This window comes from Oreochromis aureus, linkage group 12 (genome assembly GCF_013358895.1).
Source record: "Oreochromis aureus strain Israel breed Guangdong linkage group 12, ZZ_aureus, whole genome shotgun sequence".
Classification (NCBI taxonomy): domain Eukaryota; kingdom Metazoa; phylum Chordata; class Actinopteri; order Cichliformes; family Cichlidae; genus Oreochromis; species Oreochromis aureus.
The window spans coordinates 23,892,515-23,902,184 of record NC_052953.1 but is presented as its reverse complement, the minus strand read 5'-3'; the positions used below and the strand labels follow the sequence as shown (position 1 = coordinate 23,902,184).

The window sequence follows — 9,670 nt, the reverse complement described above, 5'->3', positions numbered from 1 at the left end:
AAGGGAAAACTCCCTTCTAACAGGAAGAAACCTCTGGCAGAACCAGGCTCAGGGAGGGCGGCCATCTGCTGCAACCTTTTGGGGTGAGAGAAGGAAGACAGGATAAAAGACATGCTGTGGAAGAGAGCCAATACGTCTGTTCTAGTTGTTATTTTTAGAAATCATCAGTTTATGGACTTTGATATGACAACAATGATATTTATTGTAATTCTTCTTTTATTTTGGTAAATACAGCAGATCACCTTTCTTGTTTCCTTATAACAATAGCATGAATAAAAATCAAATAATCTAAAAGTGATACATTCGGGATATGAAATTAACGTTTTAATAAAGTAAACAAGACGCATCCAGCATTAACTATTGGAAAATATTGCACCAGCTGTGTCAGCTTTAGTCCGCTGTTGGCCCTACTATGACACATCGGTTGATAAACAGGCACATGGACATCGCCTATCCAGTTTTTTCTACCTTACTGGACTGTCATGGTCTTCCTGGACAGACGTGCTTGGACATAAGAATGCAGAGGTTCTGCCCACACTTCCAGCACTGTTGCTTGATATGTTGGGCGCCCTGCTGTGTCTTTCTCTTGCAAAGGGGACACACATCAGCAGAATCACCATCTCCTCTTCTTGACTTTTTGGATGTTTTTGCAAGAAGCTGCTGAAGCTCTGTCCTTATGGTGGTATCTGGTGCATTTGCAATGGCCACCACAGTCACTCTTTTGGGATCAAACACACAATCTTCCTCCATGCCACTTTTCACAGATGTCATGCCACATTTGGGGGGCACCCAGGCAGTGTCGTAGCCATGTGTGTGCCATGTGTGCTGCATAGGATGGTTGTCCTTGTCAATACGTTTGACACGGCCAACGCGCACACGCAGCTCGAACACCACACGGTTTGAAGCGCTGCAGTTCAATGGATAACGTTCTGCCTTCTTCTTATCACGGCTGACATACACACCCTTTCCTAGCATGCCCCCCTGCGACTGCTGAAAGCCATTGGCAATGATGAGACGTGCACTGGCAATGCTGGTCCCATGGTACATAGTGTAGACTCCCCGGTTCTGAGGTCTTTGCGACGGCTCTAGCAACACACCAGTAAAAGAGGCACCATCGTCTACCACCTCCCAGCCATAGAATTGCACTGACATCCTGATATGAGAATGGCCTGCAGAGGATGAAGAAGATTTGCAGCAGTGAAACACAAGAATGCAATAATTTGCATATTTTGATGAGCAAGAAGAAGAAGGAAAAATCATTCTCACTACTAATAACTACGCTCACTACTAGTAACTCATTGCTAACTAACTACTAATAACTAAAGATGACAGCATGAACTCCATTAAAACGCTTTTAGAACTACCATTTCCTGAATGTTTCTCATTTTTCACGTTCATATTCACATACTGTAAACCTGTGCAATTATTTCTCACTTTTCATGTGTCCTCTTCATCCTTTGTTTCATCTTCCCTTACATTTTGCTCTTTTTGTGTATATTTAAAGACCATCTTGCTGTATTTCTTTGATAGCTTTTCGTACCATAGCTTGCTCTTCCCAGTGTACTTTATTCCTTCCTCATATTCTTAGACTAAATCTCCTGTGTCAGCGTAGTTTTCTTCTACAGCATAATTATGTACCCCCATGTAGAAAAAGGCTGTCTCATAACTACTTTATCAATCTAGCTCAAGGCTGATTAACGTTAAAAACGTAAACCTTACCGTAAATACGGAGAACTTTTACCTGTTTGTGTCCTTTAACTTTCTGATCAGTAGGTTTCGTTTACGGTGTTTGATTACGTCACTCAATGGTATGTGTTTTTTGCCGTCGGCGTTAGGCCGGTTAGCTCAGTTGGTTAGAGCGTGGTGCTAATAACGCCAAGGTCGCGGGTTCGATCCCCGTACGGGCCACGGACTTATCTCTTAATCATTCAAAGTGCTTTTAACAATGATCATTTTTAAGCTACGTTATCGTTCACACGGTTAGACTCGAGTACAAATTACTTTTGCACACTGAGTCTTTGTAGAGCAACTTTCTTGTTGCCAAGTTTGGGGAAAAAATCAACAATATTGATACCAAAACTGGTATTGGTATTGGATTGATACTAGTGTGATAGGAAGATCGATAGGATAAGATACCGTTATAGGTTTAGTATCGGCCCCAGTGTTTACTTGGTATCCAAATATTGCAGCACTACTCCCAGAGCAGCATGAACTGGGTCTAGCTAGAATAATCTTTTCTGGCATCGTTGTAGTTTTACTCAGTTGTATATAGCATTTGTACTCTATTTTTTATCTCATTGTATATTTTATTCTACTGTATATAGTATTTTATTTTATTCTATTCTGTACAGTTGTGTACTGTATTTATTCTTATTTTATTTTATTCTAATTTTTGCTTCATAACTTTTGCACTGTCCACTTCCTGCTGTGACAAAACAAATTTCCCACGTGTGGGACTAATAAAGGTTATCTTATCTTATCTTATATAAAGTGAAGTGGGTGGCCCTATTAGGTAAATGAACAAAAAGACAGGTACATCATTATCACTACATTAAGAAACATATGCCACAGAGCCCAGGAGTCTGACAGCTTCATTAAATAGTATCCGCAAAACACCAGCCTGAATTAATGTCAGCACTGAAAAAGTGACCGTATTAAGGAGAGGGAATGAATCAATACAGCATACTACTGCAATATTATATCAATACAGGGACACCAAGAGGGCTCATCTCATGCACCACCATCCTCATATAATTTTAACCGAGTACAGTTTCATTAAATCAGCTCACCTGAAAAACCACCCAACAGTGCACACACTTAGCTCAACAAAGTATCTGATAATTCAGAGCAAACTAATAGCACAGTCACAATGTTGTTGTGCTGCACACACACGACTTCTTTTTATCTAAAGGCAATTTCACAGGCCGCCAAACAGGAGGCAACCTTTCTGCAAACAGTCACAGTCTGACTTGGGCTAGCTGCAATCACAGATTGTCAAAGGTTTGTCAATAATTGCTGTCTAATTTATAAATGCAGCCAGATTTCCAAACATGTTACTGGTTATATTCTCGTAGAGCAGGAAGCTTGCTGAGTGCAAATGTAACAGTTAAATGTGAATTTCTGTCTTTAGACGGCAACACTTTATTATCAGAAACAGATTGCATGTAATTTCCAACTAGACCACATTTAATTTCAGAATGATCAAACTGATTCTGTCTTATGAAAAAAGAAAAATATCTGGCACCATATTTGATCAGTGTGGAGGAAGCGTGATGGTTTGGTGGTGCTTGTGTGACTGTAAAAACAAGGAAATGTATCACTCCATTTTGAAAAGCCACTCGATTTGCTATGGATGCTGCTTGACTCTGGAGTAAATTTCCTCCCAAAACAGCACAATGATCTGGAGCCCAGCTCAAAACTAGACAATCCCGCAATTCTATCCATAATCAATTGTCCGTCACAGTCACTGAAGGTCAACCTTACTCAGGTGTTTAGTTTTTATGAGTCACGTGATATTTTTTGAGCTTCCCCTCAAATGTCCCAGTGATAATGCACGTTGCTTAGATACAATTCTGAAATGAACCAATTTGGTCTCTTTTTAAAGAACTGTATCAATGCTACTGTACTATATTTTATGTCAATTATATGAGTTACATGGATGTTGGCTTGACTATACTGGGAAGGACCAGTATTTTATGTCACTTTGCTGACCAAATACATTATGGCTTTGGAACATGTACCACTAAAAGCACCATATTTTTGTGTTTGCATCATGTACATTGCTAAAGTAGTTTATGTTTAATCACACTAGCTTACAGAAAATTTGAGGTTAGGTTAACAGAGGATTAAAGAGCAGAGAGGCTTGTAGGGAGATATGATTAGCAAATCTGAGAAAAACACCCAGGTCACCTTTTTCTATTGTGTTGATTTCACTTGTAGTATCCTGTAGTACAGCAGTTTCTCCTTTCCTTCCTTCTTACTTTGCATGACTCTCATCGCTCTGTACCATCTGTTAGGACATTTACCTTTGAAAAACTTTTTTTTTAAATTATCTTGAAATTGTGATTTGCCCCACGTCTTCAGCTTTGCCTGTCGGCCACAGCTTCCAAGACTTTCTGTTAGTGACACACAAATGGGAAATTACTTAAACTTAAAATATTCAATTCAATTCAATTTTATTTATACAGCTTATACAGCTTTATATTGTAAGTTAAAAACCCTACAATAATACATACAGAGAAAACCCAACAACCATATGACCCCTATGAGCATGCACTTTAGCCACAGTGGGAAGGAAAACTCCTTCTAACAGGAAGAAACCTCTGGCAGAACCAGGCTCAGGGAGGGCGGCCATCTGCTGCAACCTTTTGGGGTGAGAGAAGGAAGACAGGATAAAAGACATGCTGTGGAAGAGAGCCAATACGTCTGTTCTAGTTGTTATTTTTAGAAATCATCAGTTTATGGACTTTGATATGACAACAATGATATTTATTGTAATTCTTCTTTTATTTTGGTAAATACAGCAGATCACCTTTCTTGTTTCCTTATAACAATAGCATGAATAAAAATCAAATAATCTAAAAGTGATACATTCGGGATATGAAATTAACGTTTTAATAAAGTAAACAAGACGCATCCAGCATTAACTATTGGAAAATATTGCACCAGCTGTGTCAGCTTTAGTCCGCTGTTGGCCCTACTATGACACATCGGTTGATAAACAGGCACATGGACATCGCCTATCCAGTTTTTTCTACCTTACTGGACTGTCATGGTCTTCCTGGACAGACGTGCTTGGACATAAGAATGCAGAGGTTCTGCCCACACTTCCAGCACTGTTGCTTGATATGTTGGGCGCCCTGCTGTGTCTTTCTCTTGCAAAGGGGACACACATCAGCAGAATCACCATCTCCTCTTCTTGACTTTTTGGATGTTTTTGCAAGAAGCTCCTGAAGCTCTGTCCTTATGGTATCTGGTGCATTTGCAATGGCCACCACAGTCACTCTTTTAGGATCAAACACACAATCTTCCTCCATGCCACTTTTTACAGATGTCATGCCACATTTGGGGGGCACCCAGGCAGTGTCGTAGCCATGTGTGTGCCATGTGTGCTGCATAGGATGGTTGTCCTTGTCAATACGTTTGACGCGGCCAACGCACACACGCAGCTCGAGGACCACACGGTTTGAAGCGCTGCAGATCTTTGGATAACTGGCTGCTTTTTTCTTATCACGGCTGACATAGACACCCCTTCCCAGCATGCCACTTGATGATTGTTTAAAGCCATTTGCAATAATGAGACGTGCACTGGCAACGCTGGTCCCATGGTACATAGTGTAGACTCCCCGGTTCTGAGGTCTTTGCGACGGCTCTAGCAACACACCAGTAAAAGAGGCACCATCGTCTACCACCTCCCAGCCATAGAATTGCACTGACATCCTGATATGAGAATGGCCTGCAGAGGATGACGAAGATTTGCAGATGTGAAACACAAGGATGCAATAATTTGCATATTTTGATGAGCAAGAAGAAGAAGGAAAAATCATTCTCACTACTAATAACTCTTCTCACTACTAGTAACTCACTGCTAACTAACTACTAATAACTAAAGATGACAGCATGAACTCCATTAAAACACTTTTAGAACTACCATTTCCTGAATGTTTCTCATTTTTCACGTTCATATTCACATACTGTAAACCTGTGCAATTATTTCTCACTTTTAATGTATCCTCTTCATCCTTTGTTTCATCTTCCCTTACATTTTGCTCTTTTTGTGTATATTTAAAGACTATCTTGCTGTATTTCTTTGATAGCTTTTCGTACCATAGCTTGCTCTTCCCAGTGTACTTTATTCCTTCCTCATATTCTTAGACTAAATCTCCCGTGTCAGCGTAGCTTTCTTCTACAGCATAATTATGTACCCCCATGTAGAGAAAAGCTGTCTCATAACTACTTTATTAATCTAATTTAAGGCTGATTAACGTTAAAAACGTAAACCTTACCGTAAATACGGAGAAGTTTTGCCTGCTTGTGTCCTGTAACTTTCTGATCAGTAGGTTTCGTTTACGGTGTTTGATTACGTCACTCAATGGTATGTGTTTTTTGCTGTCAGCGGTAGGCCGGTTAGCTCAGTTGGTTAGAGCGTGGTGCTAATAACGCCAAGGTCGCGGGTTCGATCCCCGTACGGGCCACGAGCTTGTTATGTGTGCCTATGCCAAGAGGCACACATATTACTATTCGTCGGATTTATTATGTGTGCCTATGCCAAGAGGCACACATATTACTATTCGTCGGATTTATTATTATTATTATGTGTGCCTATGCCAAGAGGCACACATATTACTATTCCTCGGATTTATTATTCTTATTATTATTATTATTATTTTCCTTTTTCCGCCTGAAATTTTGCAGTGTATCTCGACCCGCAGTTTTTGGACAAGCTTCATATATGTTACCTCATTTTGTGCGGCTGGATCTGGAATGGTGTGCTATGACTTTTGGTGTTTATGAATATTATAGTTTTTAAATATTAATATTTTAGTGAAAATTTTCCCGCGCTCCTCTGCCAAACAGTTTTGACAATAGGGGTACATATGTTACATCATTTTGTGCGGCTGGAGCTGGGCTAGTATGGTGTGACTTTTGGTGTTTATAACTTTTATAGTTTTTGAAATATTTAGATTTTAGTGCAAATTTAGGCCAATTTCTAGGCTCCTGAGAAAGATTCTGCTTTTGGCACCATAGAAACAGACTTCATTTGTGGTGTCTTGGCTCTCTCTAGTGGTATACCGGGAGTAGTACAGCCGAAAAGATTTTATCCTTGTGTTGAAAACTCCATATCCCACAATTCATAGCACGCCTCTACAGAGTGAACAATGGCGGCCACCACTTCGTTTTATATGTCTTTTATTCATGTTTCTAGGTCACAAAATAAACTTTTAAGATATTTTCAGGCGAGAATGTAGGTGTGTAAACTTCAAATATCTGCTTGTTTTATCAAGACATCCCATATTTAGCGACAGTGCTCTGACGACGTCGGTCCTGCCTGACAGCTAGCCGGCTACCTAGCTAGCTGCTGCACTTGGCTGCAAATGGATAGCGAGGGACTCTCTCTGTCGTTTCACCTCCCGGTCTCTCGCAAATGCTCGCATAGAATCGGAGTTACAGCTGGATGTGGAAAAAATAACTGAGTTGTTTGGTGGTGCTATAACGCGGAGCTACAACAGTGGGCAGCTATCCACCGGTGTATGACAGAAAGGACATGCCGCGACCGCCGATCGACCGGTGTTTGCTAACGCGGAGGTCAATCGTGGATCAGGGAAAGCGAAGGCAGGGCGTGAGGTGAACTGAATTTGAGGTAAGAAGTTATGACCTGCACTCTATTTGGGTCAGATATAAACCGAGTTTAGGTGTAGTTTATTTAGCAGCAGTTCTCTTATGTGTTGCTGATAGCCGGCTAGCTAGCTAGCGCCGCTAGCATAGTTAGCTAGCACCGCTAGCGACCCTTCGTGAAAAAAAGCACCCAGGCTTGGCTTATATTGAGGCGGGTGAAACTCGTGTCAGCACCCGGTCGCTCGCCGACAGTATGTGTTTTAGCTGGACTTATTTTTCGTTTATATGGACCGATGATTTATTTATTTATTCATTTTAGTAACGGTATAAACAGTGAAAGGTGGTGGATTGGCCAGATGTAAACTTCAAATATCTGCTCGTGTTACCAAGACATCCCATATTAGCTCTGATGTTTTCGGTGCCTGCAAAGAGCTAGACAGGTAGCTAGCTAACCCGAGCTGGCTGTCTTTTGACTCAGGGTCATAGCTGGACTTATTTTTCGTTTTATGAGCCGATGAGGGTTTTTTTTAGTAACGGTACAAACAGTGAAAGGCGGTGGATTGTCCAGATGCTGGTCGATGTGGAAAAAATAACTGAGTTGTTTGGTAGTCGCTGACGCCGAGCTACAACCGAGGGCAGCTATCCACCGTGTGTGTCAGAAAGAACATGCGGGAACGAGGCGGCGGCGACCGCCGATCGACCGTGGTAGATCGTGGATCAGGGAAACCGAAGGCAGGAGAAGCAGGCGGCTGCCGGTCGGAGCGTGAGGTGAACTGAATTTCAGGTAAGAAGTTATGACCTGCACTCTATTTGGGTCAGATATAAACCGAGTTTAGGTGTAGTTTATTTTCGTTGTGCTGACTTTTTACAATCAGTTATAATAACTCGTACTGCGTGGTAGCTAGCACGATGGAGTTTCTATACAGCTGTGTGCCCGCTAAGTTACTGATGTTGAACTTTATGACAGCCTCCCTGTCATTCTCTCGCCTGTTCAAACTTCAGTCATGAAACTGATCAATGATCGGCTTTTCTCTCTTGTTTGTTTATCGCGCTAAACAACAGCAGCACGTTTAAGCTTGATCAGCTGTTGTTAGAATTCATTTGATTTTAATTTCTAGTATCAGCTGATGTTTGCTGGAGCCACAGCTGTAGAAGCGGCTGGTCGAAACCAGGAGATGACTTTACTGAATCATCAGAGCTGAACTGGTGATGGAGAAACAGGTTTACCTTTTTTTTAGGTGACATGAATGAGTTGAAGGAAGTTATGAACTGTTTCTGAGAGAAATAAACACCAAGCTCCTTTTTTATTTAGCTGACAGCTGGTAACTGTGCAGGGGCGGATCTAGCAAAGCTTTTGCCAGGGGCCAGGTAGGGCATTAACAGAGAAAGGTGGACACAAAGATATACTTTTCTTTCTTACTCTCATACAGGGAGTGCAGAATTATTAGGCAAGTTGTATTTTTGAGGAATAATTTTATTATTGAACAACAACCATGTTCTCAATGAACCCAAAAACACATTAATATCAAAGCTGAATGTTTTCGAAGTAGTTTTTAGTTTGTGTTTAGTTTTAGCTATTTTAGGGGATATCTGTGTGTGCAGGTGACTATTACTGTGCATAATTATTAGGCAACAACAAAAACAAATATATACCCATTTCAATTATTTATTTTTACCAGTGAAACCAATATAACATCTCCACATTCACAAATATACATTTCTGACATTCAAAAACAAAACCAAAACAAATCAGCGACCAATATAGCCACCTTTCTTTGCAAGGACACTCAAAAGCCTGCCATCCATGGATTCTGTCAGTGTTTTGATCTGTTCACCATCAACATTGCGTGCAGCAGCAACCACAACCTCCCAGACACTGTTCAGAGAGGTGTACTGTTTTCCCTCCTTGTAAATCTCACATTTGATGATGGACCACAGGTTCTCAATGGGTTCAGATCAGGTGAACAAGGAGGCCATGTCATTAGTTTTTCTTCTTTTATACCCTTTCTTGCCAGCCACGCTGTGGAGTACTTGGACGTGTGTGATGGAGCATTGTCCTGCATGAAAATCATGTTTTTCTTGAAGGATGCAGACTTCTTCCTGTACCACTGCTTGAAGAAGGTGTCTTCCAGAAACTGGCAGTAGGACTGGGAGTTGAGCTTGACTCCATCCTCAACCCGAAAAGGCCCCACAAGCTCATCTTTGATGATACCGGCCCAAACCAGTACTCCACCTCCACCTTGCTGGCGTCTGAGTGGGACTGGAGCTCTCTGCCCTTTACCAATCCAGCCACGGGCCCATCCATCTGGCCCATCAAGACTCACTCTCATTTCAT

The 9,670-nt window shown here is 41.3% G+C and overlaps 2 protein-coding genes and 2 non-coding genes across 8 annotated transcripts; 2 read left to right on the top strand and 2 right to left on the bottom strand.

The window, feature by feature from the left end:
- Positions 1-14: 14 nt before the first annotated feature.
- Positions 15-4,038, bottom strand: LOC116313903. 4 transcript variants are annotated; one of them, XM_039620359.1, is made up of 3 exons: positions 1,435-1,713; positions 469-1,169; positions 15-75 (listed from the first exon to the last, which is right to left on the bottom strand). In XM_039620359.1, exons 1-2 carry the CDS (start codon positions 1,439-1,441, stop codon positions 481-483), a joined length of 696 nt encoding a protein of 231 aa, XP_039476293.1. In that variant the 5' UTR covers positions 1,442-1,713; the 3' UTR covers positions 15-75; positions 469-480. The 4 variants fall into 4 exon arrangements, with proteins under 4 accessions (XP_039476293.1, XP_039476295.1, XP_031587593.2 ...); XM_039620361.1 differs by lacking the exons at positions 15-75; positions 1,435-1,713 and adding an exon at positions 3,910-4,038 and having other exon boundaries at positions 83-1,169; XM_031731733.2 differs by lacking the exons at positions 15-75; positions 1,435-1,713 and adding an exon at positions 1,720-1,906 and having other exon boundaries at positions 83-1,169.
- trnai-aau lies at positions 1,835-1,908 on the top strand. The gene has a single exon. It is a non-coding gene; the product is annotated as a tRNA-Ile (tRNA).
- A 265-nt stretch (positions 4,039-4,303) lies between the features above and the next one.
- On the bottom strand, positions 4,304-6,160 carry LOC116313902. 2 transcript variants are annotated; one of them, XM_039620364.1, is made up of 3 exons: positions 6,006-6,160; positions 4,758-5,455; positions 4,304-4,364 (listed from the first exon to the last, which is right to left on the bottom strand). In XM_039620364.1, the coding sequence occupies exon 2, from the start codon at positions 5,436-5,438 to the stop codon at positions 4,770-4,772; it is 669 nt and encodes a 222-aa protein (XP_039476298.1). In that variant the 5' UTR covers positions 5,439-5,455; positions 6,006-6,160; the 3' UTR covers positions 4,304-4,364; positions 4,758-4,769. The 2 variants fall into 2 exon arrangements, with proteins under 2 accessions (XP_039476298.1, XP_031587592.2); XM_031731732.2 differs by lacking the exon at positions 4,304-4,364 and having other exon boundaries at positions 4,372-5,455.
- On the top strand, positions 6,121-6,194 carry trnai-aau. Its single transcript has one exon. It is a non-coding gene; the product is annotated as a tRNA-Ile (tRNA).
- Positions 6,195-9,670: the final 3,476 nt, after the last annotated feature.

Coding starts and splice junctions, on each gene's coding strand:
- LOC116313902 (XM_039620364.1), bottom strand. CDS start 5,438: ATGTCAGTGCAATTCTATGGCTGGGAGGTGGTAGACGATGGTGCCTCT.